Genomic DNA, 20,424 nt, shown 5'->3' on the forward strand with positions numbered 1-20,424 from the left:
CACTCCCACAGTAGGGTGCCTGTGTTAAAATCAGATCTGTTTCTTCCAGGCTTTCTCTGATTAAGTTATTTGCCCATTTTAGATATTGTGTATGCCTGACATTGCTCATCGTCAATATTATTTGGATGTTCTGTATATTTTAATACTTACTTGATTATATTTTTAACATTTCAGTATTGGAATTTTATTCTGTAAACCGCTTCAGGACACTTGGCTGAGAAGCCGTTCATAAAATGATTATAATAAATAAACAACAATTTAACCCACGCCCCCCCCCACCCCAGGGAAAGGATTTCCATAACTTGGGCACCACTACTAAAAAGACCCTGTCTGGTGTCTCAGCCACTCAAACTTGTAGATGGAAATAGGCATTGTAAAAGGGCTCAGATTATGAATGCAGTGGGTGGATAGGTTCATGTGGAACAGGAACAGAGAACCTGTGACCTTACAGATGTTATTGGATTACAGCTTCCATCATCACTGTCCATTGGCCATACTGGGAACTGGAGTCCAGCAACAACTTACATGGCATGGGTTCCTCATCCCTAAGGAAGGCAGAGAGGATTGATCACTGGAGTAATATGCTGTGATATGCAGGGGGCCGGTTCACTGTCCCTCAGACCTTGGGAGGGGGCTGGACTGTATTTTTTTTGGGGGGGGGGGGAATGAATGAATTCCTATGTCCCACAAATAACCCAGAGATGCATTTTAAATAAAAGCACACATTCTACTCATGTAAAAACATGCTGATTCCCGAACCGTCTGTAGGCCGGATTTAGAAGGTGATTGGGCCGTATCCGGCTCCCAGGTCTTAGTTTGCCTAGCCATGATTTAGATGAGCTATTTAGACTTTAATTTTTCAATAGGCTTTTGATTTCCAAATGGAGCGGAATTTGGTTTGTGTTGCTCCTACTGTTAGAATTATGTTGCTAATTAAGTTTGTATATTTCTATGGACTTTCTGGGTGGTGACAGTGAAAATCTTCCAGTAACGAAATTAATATATATAACATTGGGTTATATCAATTGCTAATCTTCCTCAGTGGACTCATTGAAACTGATGGGCACAACTTAAGTATATTAATTTCAGTGGATCTACTTGGAGTAGAAGGGACGCGGGTGGCGCTGTGGGTTAAAACAGAGCCTAGGACTTACCGATCAGAAGGTTGGTGGTTCAAATCCCCGCGACAGGGTGAGCTCCCATTGTTCGGTCCCTGCTCCTGTCAACTTAGCAGTTCGAAAGCATGTCAAAGTACAAGTAGATAAATAGGTACCGCTCTGGCGGTAAGGTAAACGGCGCTTCCGTGTGCTGCTCTATTTTGCCAGAAGCGGCTTAGTCATGCTGGCCACATGACCCGGAAGCTGTACACCGGCTCCCTCGGCCAGTAAAGCGAGATGAGCGGCACAACCCCAGAGTCGGTCACAACTGGACCTAATGGTCAGGGGTCCCTTTACCTTTACCTTACTTGGAGTAGAACTTACTTCAGTATAACCCATTTTGTTTCAAATGAGGTGAGTTGCTGTCATCTAGGCCTGGCCTGGGAGAGCAGCTTAGCAACTATGCTGAAGCTAAACAGGTCTGAGTGGGTCAGTGCCCATAGACTCATAGAGCTGGACTGACCATGTACATCAGGTGCAGGGAACCCTTCACCATCCAGATGTTGCTGAACTGCAACTCTCATCAGCCCCAGCAAGCATGCCCAATGACAAGGGATAATAGGAGTGGAAATACAGCAACATTTGGAAGGTCAAAAGTTCCCGACACCTGTTGCAGACCATCAAGTCAAACCCCCTTGCTCAGTGCAGGACATCAGTGCTAGAGCATAAATGGATAGGAGATTGTGTGAGAATCCTTTGTATGCCACTCTGAGCTCCATAGGTGGGATAGAAATGTAATGAAATATGATAGTCAAAGTACCCTTTCCTCTTGCGTTTGTACTCCCAGTGTCAACAGAAGAATAATCACAATCTTGCAGAGCTAAAGTACAGTAACTATTTCATGAGTTACTTTTCATTTTCTGTGTTACTTTTACTTCGCTGTTGTGGTATTGGCAAATCTCTAATCTGCAAAGGGCATGTGGCTGCTAAAGTAGCAGCAAAGAGTCCAATTAAATGCTAAGTCAAATAAATAAGTCTTCAGACGGATTTTAAACTGGCTAAAAGACCTGCACATTCTAATAGCCAGTGGTTGAGTGAATGCAAATTTTGCAATTTAAAAGCATGATGCAAATACTTCTGGTCATCCTAGTGTAGAAAAAGCTCATTGGTTTCAGTGGAGAAGCCACAGGCAATACAGAGCAATGAATAATGGCTTGAGCCCCGCATGGTTGCATACAATAATCTGTGCCAATGTAGAAATCCTACCAGACACAAGAAATTTAGCGCTTTCAGGCATTCACTTGCTTAACCTGAAAACAACATAACGTGGAGAAGATATTAGAGTTCCTTTTCAGAGTGTGAGTTTTTCACAGGGAGGAAATACATAAAAGAAGCATGAGTATTGGGGTCTCCCCTCACCACTGCTTTTGTGTAACATTCAAAACTGCCCTCCCTGGGGATATAGGTGAGAAAAGTAACTAGTCATCTCCCAGTCCAATCATAGACCTTCATTGGGTTGATCAGCTGCTTCTGGGGCCCATTGCTCTGTTACAATGGAAGATGAATTTATGAGGAATTGACATTGTATTCATGTTTATGTTTTAAATACCATGGCTGCAATCCATGATAGGTAGGAGTCTTAGTGAACTCAAATCTTTCATGTATAGGATTGCACTGTGTCTTATTTTAATATTGCATCTTGTTTGACTTTATGCAAGATGCCTTGATGCTATTTGGCAAACGGTGGGGTGTAAGTATTTTTAACTAGAGCATCAAAGAGATGCTCCCTTCAGCAGCTGCACCAACAGTGAGGTTCTTCCAACTGGAGACAAGGAAAAGGTCTTCCCCCTCTTCCTTTAGGAAGCAACAATAAGATTAGAATAATGCTAAAGTCTTCCCCTTCTTCCTTTAGGAAACAACAATAAGATTAGGATAATGCATGCTCATCACAGAAAGTAATAGACAAGCATTCCCCTTGAATGCTTTGAGGACACATGATTCAGCAAGCTAACTGTACTGTCTCTTTTTAACAAGTAGGAAGACTCTTCCCCCACCCCCCCAGCTACAACTAAGCCCAGTGCCATCTAGTGACTAGACCATAAAATGGCATGATCCACTTCTAATGATAAGAGCCAATTCAGTGAAGGGAGCAGATCTGCTAAAGAGAATAGGTGGTTTTGTGTTTGCACTGGAATTCTGTTCCTGCTTAGACCTGCGCCTGTACAGAACTGTTCCCTCCACTGAAATAAATGGGGGAAGTTTGTAGGTGTAGGAACTTCAAGTGTATACCATATCACATATGGGTGGGTTGATAGATCAGAATGATGAAAATATTCCTTCTCTCATAGCAGGGCATCAGTTCAGATTGTTTTATTCCGGGTTGTGATTTTTGGTCAGAAATATATTAAGTAGTTGGCATTATACGATGAATATATTTAGGATTATAAAAGCAATTAAAATCGAAAATTTAGGAGTTCAGTAGACATGCAGAATATGTGACAGACACTTCTTCATAAAGTTCAACCCCCTTTGGGTTTTAAGTCATCATTTTGCAATAAAAACCACTAAGCACTTTATCCAGTGAGATGTACTTCCTTCTTACAAGTCCCTGGAAATATGCAGATGTTTGGTTTTAGCCACAGGAGGGCTCTCAGGAACCAATAATATTACAAGGAAAGAAGTCTGTACTTTTGAAACTAACAAAACAAAACAAAACAAAACATAGGTAGCTCAGTCATAATATGTGGCTGAAAGCTTTGTGGGGGAAATGTCTCTTGATCTACATAAGGAAATTTTAAAAAATAAGTAAATGCCTCATTCTGTCCATTTCTTCTCCTTTTGCTGGATTTTTAAAGTTAAATTATAACAACCCACATCAGACTTATGCAACATCATCATCATCATTACTACTACTACTGCTACAAAATATGTAACATAGTAACAGACAAAAGCAATACCCCCAGTTTAATAATAATAATAATAATAATAATAATAATAATAATAATAATAATAACACCCAGAGATTGTTTAATTAGGCAAAGGCCTGGGAGAAGAATGTTTTTGCTTGGCACCTGAAGATATCTAGCGAAGCCACCAGGTGAGTCTCCATGGAGAAAGGATTTCACAAGCAGGGAGCCAAGCAGGGGGTGAGATTGGGGTCTGTGGATTTCTTAAAGGGCCTCCTACCTTTCCTCCCATAATTCAAGTACAGTATGCGTATATCAAAATTGACAAGGAATCTTCGGACACCTTAAAGGTCAACATATTTATTACAGTGTAAACCTTTGGGAGTAGAAGTCTGCTTCATCAGATGCATGAAGATGCCCTCTTTTTACAAATATACAGGCACAGCCAGGCTTGCAGCATCAAAAACCACCACACAACATCACAGTGTGTGGGTGTTGCTGTGTCATTGCCAGGGATATGCTACTTTCCATCCTATCAAAAGTTCAGGTATGTTCTGTAAGTAGAAGACAAACTGGTCAAGCTCTGTGCCAAAATCTCAGTTCAAGTACAATGTGCTCATGATATTGGAGTATGAGCTTTTGAATAGTTAGGATGTTTGAACAGCAATTATTGCCCCCTAGTGTCTTTCAAATTATATCTACGATGTTACTTGCTGTATTTATTTCTGCTGCGTTGTTAAGAATATTACACAAAACCTACTCAAAAAAGAAAATTAAGCAGGAGACAATGAACAAGTCTGTGTATTGTAATCACTTCCTTATTTAAGCATTTTGGGAGGCTGAAGTCAAGGCCTTAGTGATAAAAGTGGGCATAATCCTTATCATCATGATAGCAACACAGAAAGATGTTTGAGTTGTTCAGTATGTTGTTCAATATGCTGAAAGTCAGAGCCTCCCAATCTAACTGAGACAATAGTGTGTAATCTGTATAATTAAGTGGATTTCTCACTCTTAGCATCTAAGTAATGCTTTATTGCAAGGACATTTATTTTAATTAGATTAATTTCCATGCCCTACTTTTAGTTTCTAGTTGAGTGACATGTGGCTTTACAACGTGATGCAGAAAGAAGTTACAGTTATCAGGATCTGCATATGTAGCCCAGTATTATGCATGTTTACTTGAGCTGTTGTACTCAGGTCTTGTTTGTGAGGTTCCTCTAGGCATCTGGTTGTCCACCGTGAGAACAGAATGCTGGATAAACTGGGGCCTGACTCTGATCTTATGTCCCTGTTGGATGTACTTCCAGGTAACAGTGCATAGGGTTGTAGCTGAGAAGAGTAATCTGACCCCTTATCCACCATGCTGGAGGGGACTTGATGGAACGGAGGTGTACCTCCGGTCAGCCCTGCCAAGCTCCACCTGCCTCCACAGGTGGAGGCATTCCACTGTCAGCTGGAAAGCCTCACCAGCACAGAGTACGTCAGTGTGTCTGCAAAAACAGTAGGTAGAAGCTACCACTGCTGCCATCCCTGCTGGCAGTAGCCAGTGGAAAACTCTGAAACAAGGCATTTCAAGGCTGTGCTGACCAGGCCCAGGATCTTGGCCAGTGGATCTTGAGGTGGCCCTGCTGTTGTCACATGATCACTGTGGGTCTGTTCAGACCTATATGCTGCACTAGCCTTAGAGCTGGCAATAGCAAAGGGGCATATTTTCCCTGCTCCACCACTTCCACCCTGGCTGGTGCAAGTGACAGGGCTATGGATGTGACTCTAGTTGTCCCACTCTGTCAAGTCCTGCTTCCCCAGCCAGCAGCTAAGACTGCCCACCCACCTCGCCAAATGGCAAGTGAACATATTCCTTGCATGAATCCCATTCTTTTTCTCCTTACTTTCCTTTTCATGAAAGCCAGCCATGCTCTTTGAACTCCACAGATTAAAAAAAAAAAAAAAGCAATTTGACAATTTGGTGTGAGGAGTTATTAGACCAAGTAGGTGCACATGTGTTTTGCTCTTAATTTAATTTTCAAAAAAAATTATACCAAAGCCACTTTTTCTTTTTCAAATCGACTGCATTTAAACAAAGGTTTGCATGATGTGTTCATGACACACACCCCTCTGATAATGTAAGAAGCACTACATATGTTTAGCACAGACAAAATTTTAAAAGGTTCCAAATCCACATAAAACATCTGTAAAAACAAAACAAAACAAAGCAAGAAAGGATAAATGCCTCATTTTGTTAATAATGCATTCCTGAATTTAGTTGCTAAATGTTATATGTATAACAATATATGAATGTACTGTTCATGTTCAGGGAGCTGAGGAGGCCTGGCCTTATCTTTCACTATGGCCTTTTTAGCTACTGTTTTCGGAAGGCCAGAGGATGGCCATGACTTGGCTAAAATGGGGAGTTTGGCACTGTTGTTCTCCACTTCCAGTGACTGGTATTCAGAGGCATGTCGCCATTGATACTGGAGAGAGCATACAGCCATTGTGACTTGGTACCCTCAGTAGCTTAATCCTCCGTGGATTTGTCCATGAACAAAGCTGACATTTGTTGACATAGTTGAAGACCCAGTTTGCTTATGGGCACCGCTTCCTCTTCCATGACTGAAATTGCGTTGCCTGGTTTTTGTCTTAAAAATAGCCTTATGGGCGAAAGGTTGATGCATACCTTTGCTCTTAGGAATTAAAAAAAGTTACCTTTCCCTTCTTTGGAAAAGGGTGGACAGGTGTTCAAACCAAGGAGTATAGCATAGAATTTGGAAGGCCACCACCCTATTCTCCCTTAGCCCAGCAGCGGGACTTGACTGACTGTGGCCTGCTAACTGTAGCCTTAGCCATCCAATCTACAATTATGTTGCCACATGATCACTCCTAAATGTAGATTACCTTATTTTTTGTGTGGGGAGGGTAGTAGAGCCATGTAAACATATGAAACAAACTGATGTAGCAAAGGTAAAATGTGCATGGACCTTACAGAAATGATCTGAGAAATTGGAAGACTGGTGGAGTGGAACTCTGGACACAGCTAATCCACAGAAGACTTAGAAAACAGAATGGAGGAAATTGGTCTGCCCTTCTCTTTAAATTTGATAAATTGCAATGATGTCAATGGAATCTTTTGTTCTGTTACCTTTCCAGCCCTTACATATAAATGATGGGAAAACAGTGAAGAACTCTGATGGGATTAAGATGAACTTTCAGCATATTTACCCATCTATGCCAGAATATTACCTAAAGCCCTCCACACTAATAAATCTAAGCCCTTCTCGACAAAAAGCAACCTTTTAGAAAGGCACCTGCAAACATGCAAAGTTTGCTAGGACTGAAGTCTATTCCCCACTTTTGAAATGAACCCACCAATGAGGTAATACAGGAAGTGGATCTTGGTAATGTTTTTATTTTATTTTATTTTGATAATCTACTATTGAATAGTCTCCAGAGTACTGTTGTAATCTTTCCGCAGTGACGTCAGTGCAGCAAATCGCTACAGTGATTTAAAAATAGTTTGTTCTTTGACTCCCCAAGCTATTGTGTGTAGGCTAGGTGGAAGGGGGAAATAGTTATATTATAAATGTAGTTTTGGGTAGAAGTGGCCATTATTTCTCATATGCATAATGCTATTACTATACAGTATAACTCTCCTAGACTGATAATAATATAATAAGTTAATTAACAAAAAGAACAAAGATAGTGCATAGTGTACAATGTATGATCTTATGCACCTTCCTGAGAAAGCATTTTTTCTATGAATGTGTGTGTAACTGATGTTGCTTTGAAAATTTATATGTTAATATAAATTAACTAGTTATTAACAACCAGAAACAACGGCTTCATCTTGGCTTTATTCTGCTATTACACCCTGGTGACTGGATTTTATGGATGTGCTGCTGCTCAAAATTGTCATATGAATGCTGTTTTCTGAAATGAGTGTAAAATGCTGTTTTTTTGGGGGGGGGCATTTAATTAGCCGTTTAGTTTGAAATATTATAGGTTAAGCTGTGTGCCTTTTGAATATTTCTGCTTAATTTTGTGCAATTTAACAGTACTATATACAGAAAGCTGTTTTATTATTTCATACAAAATGTTGTGTTTTACCCGAACTGATATGAACTATATCACTGAGTTATACCATGACTGATCTCACTATTTTTAATGGAATACCAATGGTTTAGGGACAGCCAACATAACCTGCTAGGCCAGAGACTTGATTTTGAAATATTTTAAGGCATTCAAATGAATGTTACATTTTTATTAAAGGATTATTCAGTGGAGAATTTTATATGTTCCATTTCATATTTGTCCTCCCAGTGCTTATCAGTTGTAATTAATACATACTTTTCATGATTTATCTTTCTTTAGTGATGGAAAAATAATTATAGGATTTAAATATTATTAATAACTAATTTGATAAGAAAAAAATGAACACAATAAAAATATACTGATCTCTGAGTCCAGATTACAGCTGTTGACTTAGTTTCTAGCCTGAATCCCTGCTCTTCCCAAATTCCTGTTTTTCTATTTTGGCCAATAATAAATGCAACAAGCGCTGATCAGTATGTTTACTACATGTAAACAACACTCTATAGGACAGTATAATATTTCAAGTTCGTCAGGTTGTCTACTTATTTGAAGGTTGTTGTTTTTTTACACAGCATTTTGTCAAAAACCGAGGCAGAACTCAATTTTACATGAGATCTCAACTTCTATCAGACTTTGGCTCTTTCTTTCCGGTTCCTGTAGCTTAGCACACGATTCATTTGCCTACCTGCTCGTCATTGGCTGGTGGGTGGGTGGACATGCATCGTGCCATGCATGGTGTTACATCATTGAGGATCGATCCAGACTTTGCTTCTGTGGGTGAGATCGTCCCCTAAGTAGAGTTCCATTCAGGGAATGCTCCCTCTGGCGATTGTAGGAGATGACTTCTGCTGATTCACCCTGCCACCTCCCATGCACCCTCCCATACTGTTCTGGAGGATGCGGGGGGATGGGACCCTCCAGAACAATATGGGAGGTGGTGCAGGGGGTTGCAGGGAGAGACGGGAAATCAGGAGAAGTTGCCTCCCAGGCATGATCTCTCTACATCTACAGAAGTCTAGATCCCCACCCACTGTGAAGAGGAGAGCAAGTAACTTTTGATGCCTGGTTCTGCTGTCAAGCAGCTTCCAACAACTCATGTATAATAGGAAACATTTTTGCCGTAAATGAATAAATGCTCTGAAATCCTTCTGTCTGATCCTCAGCCAATTTTCTCCATGAGGTGACCCGACTGTGAGCTTTGTTTGCGGCTCCTTTAAGTAGTAAATAGTCTGGATGTATATCAACTTTGTTTGTACCTCATATGATGAAGTGAATCGGGATGATTTGGGGAAAACTCAATTTCTGAGTTGGATTGTGCTTGTTAATAAGGCACCTTGTGGTAGATTAGGGATTCCCTAAGCTTCTAAGTGTCTATGTGGCTTTAGCAGACCGAATAAATATATGGCCATTTCCCTCCACACGCACACAATTCAGAGAAACAAAACCAAGCTGACTTGAAAAACACCCAGAGCTTGGAAGGGAGGGGTTGAGGAATCTTTATCTTTGACATACATTTCTAGTTTTTGTTCAGTCAATTATTTACCCAGGTTACTCCAATCCCAGTGATTTGGGAGAGGGACTAAAAAAGGTGTTTGGTTTTTTAGTTGATCTATGCCTTCCCCTATGCAAGTCAATTGTATTCCCCCAAACTGGGGACAGGACGGAACAGAAGGCTCCCCAGAACCCAATAAGTTTAGTGGTGCTACCACCACCAAGTTTACTAAATATTCACAACTAGGTGCAAGATTGTCTATCAGCTAATCAACATGAAAATATACCTGAAATTTCTAGAAAGTAATACTTTGTTTTCTTTCTTTTTTTAGCGTCTTGTTGAAGCTGCAGAAGATGCTCATTTGAAACATGAATTTGATGCTGATTTACAGGTAGGAAAAAATATATCTTTTTGAGGTTAGTATGTTGAATCCAAACATTCTGTTGTGGAAAGAGTCACCATTCATGGAAGAAGAGATCTGCTCACAGATGGACCTTTTTTCTATGCGTGGAAGATGGACCTTCTTTTGCTCATGGTGTAGAACCCTTGGATACAACTAATGGTCATCTGAAAATACAGTATCATAAAAGGCCTAGTGCCTTTATGCAATGAAGATGACTTAGTTATTTTGTAGGCTCATACTTTGATTGATTATGACAAGATATGGCTGAATTTTTCAGCAATGTAATCAAAATTTCCAACTTTGGGCAAGACTTCAAACTCTGGAACCAGAAGCATGAGGTGTAGTTGCAGTGTACAGTTACGGTATCTTGTTTTTGGGGGACTCACTTCTTTGCTGGAATTATACTTTTCTGTTCAGGTGGAAATGGTTTTATCTGTTTTTACAATTGCAATTATTTTATCTCTTATTATAATGCGCATTATATTGCCTTGGGACCGTATGGTGAAGGGCAGACAAGAAAACTATAAATAAAATCTACTGGCAAGAAATTGCTTTTTAGGAAATTTAACCTACGGAGATGGAATTAGAGATGTGATGTTGCTCTTTGAAAAAGCGTTGAACTTCATGTTTAGATAGCCACTACTTAAACTGGGTCTAAAAGGCAGGGCAAGGCAATAATCCAAACGCTCTTTCATCTACTTGCATACAATACATTTTGGACTAATGCGTAGCATGAGGACTTCACATGAAAATTAAGGTAGAAATAACAGTCCATTGGCTCATTCCAATTACCTTCCAGTGTAAAGGCCCTATTCCCATTGGAAACACAGCAAACATCTCAGCTCTCTTCAACGGTCTGGATTCATATTTTGATGAAATGGGGATGTGTATCCATATCCAAGACCAGCACTTATCATGTTGATTAGCTTATATAGTACTGAGCACTTGAAAACTGGAGCTGAAAAAAAATAATCCATTACTTCGCTTTTCAGTAAAGGTCTAATGTACTAGTTACAGATAGGTAGCCGTGTTGGTCTGCCATAGTCAAAACAAAACAAATTCCTTCCAGTAGCACCTTAAAGACCAACTAAGTCAGTTCTTGGTATGAGCTTTCGTGTGCATGCACACTTCTTCAGATACACTTCTGTTTCATTGTATCTGAAGAAGTGTGCATGCACACGAAAGCTCATACCAAGAACTGACTTAGTTGGTCTTTAAGGTGCTACTGGAAGGAATTGGTCTAATGTACTGTCAATCTACATTACATGTTGCACAGTATTAAAACTGAACCCCAAAGGTAAAAAAAACCAGAGAGCTGGTTTTAAGGAGCTATGGAAACTTTGGTATTTCTGTACAATTAGAAACAATATTAATCAATGGAATATTTGAAAACCCTTCTAAAACCACACAGGAAAAGGCTATTGTGCTTATGCCGTGTTTGCAGGCTTCCCATAGACATCTAGTTGTCCACTGTGAGAACAGTATGCTAGACTAGATCAGCCTGTGGTCTCATCCAGGACTCTTCTTATGTTTTTAAATGAATAGGATCTCTGATTTTGCAAACCTATCATATTTCCTTTTCCCTATATCCACAAGAAGCCAGATCTATTGCCTGAATAAACCAGCTGCACATTTATAGAACCCATTATTAAAGATGCCTTATCACCACAGTTCGTCCTCATTCCTTAAATCCTTAGGTTTGGGGAAATGTTGATGATCTTAGCACTTTCAGGTTAAAAGCCATTTGTGATGGCAGCATGAGCCGCAGAGCCTAATCTCTGACAAGGCCTTTTGTTGTTTATTGTTGCCATGGTCCATTACAACTAATCAATTGTTAATCTTGGTTTCAGTGACCTCTCTGCAACCCTTGAAGGGAGATGGTTGTTCTTTATTTAACAAAAGGAAATCTCGTAATACCATCTGCTCAGTATAAAACAATGATCAGGTTGAGAGTGAAAGCGAGGCGAAGAGGACATTGTTCTTTCAGCAATTTTCCTTTGGAATGGGGAAATTTATAAGAACCATTAGTGCTTTCTAGTAAGCAGGAAAGACTGTATTAGTCGTATTTGGATGAGCTTGCTTTAGTATTATAACACTCTGGGAACTGTTTCATGGGTCCTCTCAGTGGTTTCACATGAAATCCTTAAAGCACAGTTAAAAGCGTCGGGATCAGTAAAAGCAAGACAATTTAGAAAGGCAGCCAAATACAAAAAGAGAGAGAAACTTAAACGTATCAAAGTGGAACCAAAAGGTTTTTGCCATCTTCCTTGGCAAAAAGCAACTCAGCGAAAAGCAGTTGCATGGCTGCTTTGACGAGCTGCCTGCACTGCAGGATCTAATTGAACTCTAGCAGCACAAAAAAATAAGAGAGTTGTATTTAGTTGTGTGTCTCCATTCACAGAAGGTTCTTCCAAATAATACAGTGCTGGTAAGCCCTATCTTCACCCAGATGTTCATTCAGATACATGTCTGAGTGTTCCTCTGACTTACACTATAGCCTGAGATCCAGGAAGTGATGTGTGTGTTTTATGGTGCTCACTTGCACGGTTTTCATCCTCATAAAAATGGCCTCATGATCCTCTTTCAGGACCCTCTGCAGATGTTACACCACTTTCATTGATAGCCCATGAATATAACTAAATATGCACTGATAAAGAGGAAATCATGTAATATTACTACTTTTTGTCTATTGTGAAATACCAAATTCAGAAAACTGCAAGCAGCTTGTTCACCATGTCCCCAGCCATCCCTCTCTGTCCCATCTTGTACATTTATTTCCCATATTGTTTTTGCTTCATATAGGTAAAGGTAAAGGACCCCTGACAGTTAAGTCCAGTCGCAAATGACTCTGGGGTTGTGGCACTCATCTCGCTTTATTGGCTGAGGGAGCCGGCGTACAGCTTCCGGGTCATGTGGCCAGCATGACTAAGCTGCTTCTGACGAAACCAGAGCAGTGCACGGAAACGCCGTTTACCTTCCCGCCTATTTATCTGCTTGCACTTTGACATGCTTTCGAACTGCTAGGTTGGCAAGAGCTGAGACCGAGCAATGGGAGCTCACACTGTCGCGGGGATTCAAACCGTGACCTTACAGTCGGCAAGCCCAAGGCTCAGTGGTTTACACCACAGCGCCACCCGCGTCCCTTGCTTCATATAATTTCTATGCAATAAAATGTGAGTGCAGCATTATTATGGTCCTTGACACCGGACCTATTTGAATTAATCACAGGAATCTATAGCGAGGGGCATAAATAAAGCTGCCTGTTATTTTAAAGAAATAAATCAGAACAGGGGATAGGACTGTCTATCTCACTAAAATCAAATACCATGTGCCTGATGAATGGGAGAGCAAAACCTCAAGCATATCTGGATTTAAAGCTTTCCCTGGCTGCATTTGGCCTTGACAGAATTTCTACAAGGTCTAAGGGTCATGGGCACTAATAGTAATATCCCGGTAGCAGCTGAACTTTCCAAACATTCATGCTTCTAATGTCTGGATCATTGTTGCTTTTCTGTCAATTTCAGGTATTTTTCTAGGAAGCTAGGCTAGTGCCTTAACATCTGAGTAGATGTGTAGTACTGAAAGGGTAGAATGCATCAGTTTCAGCGAGAAGATCTGCAGCCTGCCAAACAGCATGGATGGCCCTCTGTGGGTGTAGCTCAAGAGAGATCATTTGTGGCTTTTAAAAATTAAATCTACCAGCGGATAATCCTACCTATCACGTGAATTATCTTAAACTCAAGTGCTCAAGTAAATTCCAGAGATTCGTTGTTATGTTGTTGTTATGTTATGTTATGTTATGTTTTATGTTATGTGTTATGTTGTTATGTTATGTTATGTTTTATGCTATGTTATGTTATGTTATGTTATGTTATGTTATGTTATGTTATGTTATGTTATGTTGTTATGTTATGTTATGTTATGTTATGTTATGTTATGTTATTTCTTTATTGCATTTGCTATCCACCAGTTAATACAGGTATTGTACAGCAATAGAAATAAAAGAACCCCACCACATAATACCACGCAATACAGTACATACATATTGACATATAGGGGGATAATACAAATTATAGTTCACCTGTCAAAGGCCAAAGAGAAGAGGAATCTTCAATTATTGCCTACTGTAAAGTGATGCTGACTTACGTAGTTCCCCCAGTTTTTTTGAGGGGGGGCATTGGGGAGAAAGCTCTGTCAACATACAATCCAAAATATGATTTTCCTTACCTCACCGTGAAAGTATGATTTTCTTGCTTTTCTTTGTGAACTAGAATCATCATTATCATTTAACACTTATAAGATGCCTAACATTTTCTAAGTTGCGTACATATATTTAAAAAAACAAGACAACTGCTGCCCACAGGATCCCCATCTAATAGACATGATACAAAAGGGAAGAGGAAAGCAAGCAGATTGCTGCATGTCTGTCAGTGAACACTGGAAATTTGCTCCTAGGCGCGGCTTCCGATTGGTTGCAAGAGCTTCTTACACTCAAGTGGAATCTGCATTGGATGTTTGAGTTCCAAGGAATGTTTGAAAACCAAAACACTTCTGGGTTTTGGCGTTCGGGAACTGAAACGTTTGGCAATGGAGCTGTTCGAGTTCCGAGGTTTGACTGTATTAAACAAAGTGGAGAGCATCCATGATGTGCTCCTGCAAGGAGGTTGTCTACCTATTACTGTAAGACTAGCATTCAGGTTTGCATTGTTAGGAACCAGAAGCTAACTTAGGAAAGATATATCTCCATAAATATCATTGAAGTACAGCCTGCTTTCTTTCAGAAACCCCCAAACCTTCATCAGTTATTTGACCACAGCCCTGTGAATTCTGTGTCATTTGCCTTAATAGCAATTGCAGACAGCTAGCCAGCAGGTTGCTTTGACAGCATAAACAGACAGCGTTCCAGATACGATGTTTCTTAAAAAACACCTTTTTAACTGATTCAGAAATTGCATTAGTGCTTCCAGTTCTGCCATCCTGTAATGCCAAAGCAAGATCTAATTACCATATTTTTCGCTCTATAGGATGCACCGGACCACAAGACGCACCTAGTTTTAGAGGGGGAGAACAAGGGGGGGGGGGGAATCTCTCCCTCTCTGCACAGCGCTCCTTCAGTGAAGCGGCAGGAGAAATGGAGCCCCTTCCATTTCTCCTCCTGCTTCGCTGAAGGGGCGTTGCACAGCTCTCCCTGCACAGTGCCTCTCCAGCGAAGCGAAGCCAGGAGAGCAAGAGGGATCGGTGCGCACTGTTCCCTCTTGCTCTCCTGGCTTCAGCGTTGCTTTCGCTGAAGCCATGGAGCCTGCATTCGCTCCATAAGACGCACACACATTTCCCCTTAATTTTTGGAGGGGGAAAAGTGCGTCTTAAAGAGCGAAAAATACGGTATACAGAGAGGTTCTGAAATCTGTTTGCTGAGCACTTTGTGAATACTACAAATGTTAGATAGCTCAGTTGGTTAAAGCATAGTACTAACAATGGCAAGGTTGCAAGTTCGATCCCTGTAAGGGACAACCGCATATTCCTGCATTGCAGGGGGTTGGACTAGATGATCCTCAGGATACCTATCATTGTATGAGATGTCTAACTGTTTTTTCCCTATGATCAAGAGGCAATAACTGTCATTGCATCTTGACTGGTATGCACTACACTTGATTTCTTGTGTGTTGAGGCTTACTAAAATATGTTCAGAACACTATTTTAACAAAACAAAATATCCATAATTTCTACCTACCCATTCCACAAACTGTCTTAGCTGCCTGTTAAATAAATTTAAAACCAAAGCCATTTGAACACATGTTGGTTAATGTGTTTATATACTAAGATGTAGTCGGAGAATTATTTAGCTAGGTTTGGGCGATAATTTTAAAATGTTACACAGCAAGCCTAACCAGAAGTAAGTCCTACTGAATTCAATGGGTCTTAATCCCCAGGTGAGAGGAGTTAGGATTGCAGGCTTAGAACTTACAGTGAGACTGAACAAAATAAATGCGGGTTTGGGAGCGGAAAGTAATTGGGGGCTTTTCATGTTTTGATGTTAGAACAATTTGTTCACAACACAAAAGCTCTATTCATGCACCTAAGCAACAAGGTAGAGAGTCAACAGGTGGCAAACATTATGATGGCCAATTTTGCCTAGAGGAGTCAATTAATAAGTGGAAATTGGGGAAGGGGAGCTGCCACTGTAATCATGCTCCCCCCACAATGGAGTCGCTCTACCCTATTTAGATGCATGAACAGGACTAACAATCATTTTCAAAATATAATAGGGCTGAGAGAGATTTAAGGAATGTATATGAGGAGGAAAAATAGAGGTCAGTGTGCAATTATTTGCTTTAATCAAATTTTCTGTCTCAGAGCATTGCATTATATGAAAGTGAGTAAATGCGAGCAGGTCACAGATGGTGGTGTTCAGAGCACTGTAACATACTTTGTAGGGGAACCTTACTGCCAGAGGGATTAAAATAGGTGAGGGGGCTGGTTCAAGGCATACTTGGTGTTATAGCTGGCAACTTAGGAGGGCCTGCTTAAGGTCAGCATAGAGGATAATTTTGATTCAGTCAACATTTAAATGCAAACCTACCTAATTCACAGTTTCAAAGACAATATGCAAACTAAAACACAACCATCCTTTGAAATCTGCACTTCTCCGAATTCTGGAAGACAGTTCTCCCATCAGATAATGTGAACAAAATGCGCATGTTAAAATGTGCGTAGAATGTCTACATTTGTGAAAATAACACAGTGCTTTATATTAGAGAATAATGCTTTGGAAAAATGTGCATGTTAGGAAAATATTTGCACTAAATTATGCCTGATTTTTTGTGATGCCTTTTAAAAAAAATAAATAAATCACAAACTGGTTGTGATTGAAAAAAAATGAAAAATTGAGAGATTGGTAGATCCCCAGTATGAGAGAACTACTGGTCTTTGAGACCTACCTTTTGCCTATAAAGGGAAAGCTCTGGAGAACGAAGAGATGAAAACTCATGTCATAACTTGCTGGGGAAAAGCTTGGAACAGCTGTTAGTGCTGTCAGGGCTTGCCAAGTCTAGGGCTCTGCTCAGCAGAATGAGTAGGAAGGCTCCCAGATACAGCATGGATAATTTACCACATTCTGAAGCAATACACATTTCCATCTAATGAGTGGTTTGTGTGCCTCTCTTAAACCATTAAGCCCAGAGCCTAAAACAGCACCAATGGGATTGACATTTTAGTAGGAACTGGGAGCCACTATCAAAACCACAGTAGATTTGAATTCATTCATAACAGATCCATATGCTTTGTGAGATGTATGTGCCTATATGCAGGGTTTTCTTACCTTGTACGGAAAAAAATGCAAACTGTTCCACTGGCAACCCAATAGTGTTCCCAAGCTTTAACTTCTGCTATTTAAACAACAGCAGTGGAGCATAGGACTGGGAATTAAAGTGGCATCTTCATTCATCAATTAAATTCTACTTCAATCAATGGGTGTAATTTCCCAGTTATTTTGTTTGGGATCTGGAAGACTACATTTCTGCAATAATTCCTGCTATGGTGTGGCACAAATGGATGTTTCTGAACATGACACTTGGCTTTTGTATGGAATTGCATCCCTTTCTGTGCATCTCAGAGTCTTTAGGCATAATTATGAATTCTCTTTTTATTACAGTATAGCCTATCTGCAAATGAACTCCAGCAGGGTAGCATAAAACTATATTATGTGAAATGGCTTATACGCTCCTAAGTGATGATATCATGGCATTTACGCACAAATCTGATAATGAATATCGTGGACACAACCTTTGCTATTGGCTGCAGCATATACATTTCAAGCCCAGATTGAATATAACACCCTCCATATAGATATATCCATAGCTTTTGACTATTTTGATACTCATATTCATAAAAATGAGGTCAGGAAATCTGTCAAAGTGTCTTTATTATAAAAAAAAAAGGGATCTCAGCTAACCCTTTTGTTATTTCCTTTTGTGATCTGCACATATATTTCGATAGAGTTTCCTGATGGGTTTCTTTGAAGGGCAAGCATTAACAGATTTCTGTAACTGATTATCATTTGATGCATAATGGTGAGCTCTGTTTTCCATTATCATGTAGTCAAATGTATTAGTACTTTAACTTTCAAATGCATTTAGGGTTTCTGTTGGTTTTGCAACAGCTTACTATTGTTCTACTAGTTTATGGTTAGCTCTATAATTTTAACCAGAGCAGGACACATTTTATGGAGTCCGTTGTCGGGTTCATGCTATGCTGTATCCACACAGTTAATTAACCATTTAGCTCTAGCTTTTTGTTTTGTTTTGTTTTTTGTAATAGGGCAACCTAGCTCAGACTTAATACTTTGTTGTGTGAGTCCCCTTTGAAATGAAGTGAGCCAGCAGATTGTGCCCTGTGCTTTTAGATCAGGGGTCAGCAACCTTTTCAGCCGTGGGCCGGTCCACTGTCCCTCAGACCATGTGGTGGGTTGGGCTATATTTTGAAAAAAATATAAACGAATTCCTATGCCCCACAAATAACCCAGAGATGTATTTTAAATAAAAAGTACACATTCTACTCATGTAAAAACACCAGGCAGGCCCTACAAATAACCCAGAGATGCATTTTAAATAAAAGGACACATTCTACTCATGTAAAAACATGCTGATTCCTGGACCATCTGTGGGCCGGATTGAGAAGGCGATTGGGCTGCATCTGGCCCCTGGGCCTTAGGTTGCCTGCCCCTGTTTCAGATCATTAGAGCTGTGACTAAGTTGGCATTTAAGAGAAAACATTGCCTTCCCCCTTAATTGCAGTGTGTTCATTAGCAGTGCTTTTTTTTGTTCAGGAAAAAAATGAAGTTACCATTCAATTGTACACTCAATTCATGAACTCTTGGAACAAAACCTGTTTAATTCAATTAGTTTAAAAAACAATGGCAAATTGATAATTTTGAATACATTTGGGCAATTTTATAAATGAGCACTTGAAGACTTCTGGCATTTACATAAAACATAAATTAATGATTTGATTATTTAAAAAATGTGTAGTTCTGTCTTAAATGGCGCTGCCCTCTTAACATAATTATTCAAAGAGAGGGGAAAGGAATACCAAAGAAAACTGCAGTCCTAAACCTGCTAACCTGGGAATAAGCTTTATTTAAATCAATAGGATTTATGTCTACATAGACTTTCACATGGTTGTGCTGTTAGGCTGCAGTCCTATATCTACTTAACTAGAACTCCTGGGAGAAAGTCCTACTGAACTCATTGAGATGTACTTCTGAGTAGATTGTGCTTTAATTGTGTAAAAGAGAACTGACAGATAAAGCCCAATCCCATTTACCCAGGTGGCCTGAGGATCTAGCCTGTCTTACTGGTAAAATGGTTAAGTAAAGATTGTAGATGAGACACAGACACTCAAATCCAAAGCTCTACAGGAATTCCCGGGCACAAAAAGAACTCCCATATAAGCAAGAGCATCCTAATAATTCATCCTAATAATTTCTGTGGCAGAAATAGGCCTAGCGTACGTGTGTTTTTGTGCATGTGAAAAGCTGTCCCTGAAATTAAGCTCCAGGTAAGTTTCTGAATAGCCAACTCAGTCTTCTTCTTCTTCTTCTTCTTCTTCTTCTTCTTCTTCTTCTTCTTCGATCACTTGTAGCCAAGTAAGATTGTCTTCCATAAACACGGTTTTAACAATGAGTCCGTAAGTGACTGGGGAGGCCAATTCTGGATCCACACGTTTTCCCACAGTGGGGACATTGGTTTCTGGGCAGGAGTTGATCACGGTGTGGATTTGCCAAGTGTGCTTTCCTCCTAGCATGTTTCTCCCTTGCATCCTGAGTTTGAGTGTCTTCAAAGTCCATGACATCTTTAGTAAAGGCTGTTCTCCAACCGGAGTGCTCGCAGACCAGTGTTTCCCAGCTGTCAGTGTTTATACTACATTTTTTAGATTTGCCTTGAGACAGTCTTTAAACCTCTTTTGTTGACCACCAGCATTACGCTTTCCATTTTTAAGCTCAGAATAAAGTAGTTGCTTTGGAAGATGATCATCAGGCATCCGCACAGCATGACCAGTCCAACGAAGTTGATGTTGAAGAATCATTGCTTCAACACTATAGTAGCCAGGAATTCACTACCTAGTTTGGATAATGATTAAATTTAGATCACTGAATGTTTGCTGTATTGGTTTCTTTTTTCTGTTTTATCATTAGAATGTTACGCATGCAATTATGCTATGTGAATTTGTCTCCATTCCCATATACTACAAGCCTTTGCCTCTTAGACTGGGAAGGCCCCTTGGGATTGGGAAGTTGGGGTAGGGGTGACAGAATGGAAGTGTGTCTGTATTTCCATCTCAGCTTGTTATAACTGGATTCCTTTGTATTCTTTGTGGAATTTTCAGTTATCACTGTGTTTGTTTTGAAAATTGGATCTACTTTACTGATAGGGAAGTATCTAT

General features: G+C 40.0%; 1 protein-coding gene across 3 annotated transcripts in view; it reads left to right on the plus strand.

Annotated features, from left to right (window-relative positions):
- CACNA2D3 (calcium voltage-gated channel auxiliary subunit alpha2delta 3) overlaps positions 1-20,424 on the plus strand; it is a 494,938-nt gene that overhangs the window by 159,462 nt on the left and 315,052 nt on the right. For all 3 annotated transcript variants that reach the window (XM_081848836.1, XM_081848837.1, XM_081848838.1), the window contains exon 4: positions 9,913-9,972. In XM_081848836.1, coding sequence (XP_081704962.1) covers positions 9,913-9,972 — 60 coding nt within the window. The remainder of the gene's footprint in view (positions 1-9,912; positions 9,973-20,424) is intronic.

The sequence above is a fragment of the Podarcis erhardii genome (assembly GCF_964252035.2).
Source record: "Podarcis erhardii genome assembly, chromosome: 2".
NCBI classification, from domain to species: Eukaryota; Metazoa; Chordata; class Lepidosauria; order Squamata; family Lacertidae; genus Podarcis; species Podarcis erhardii.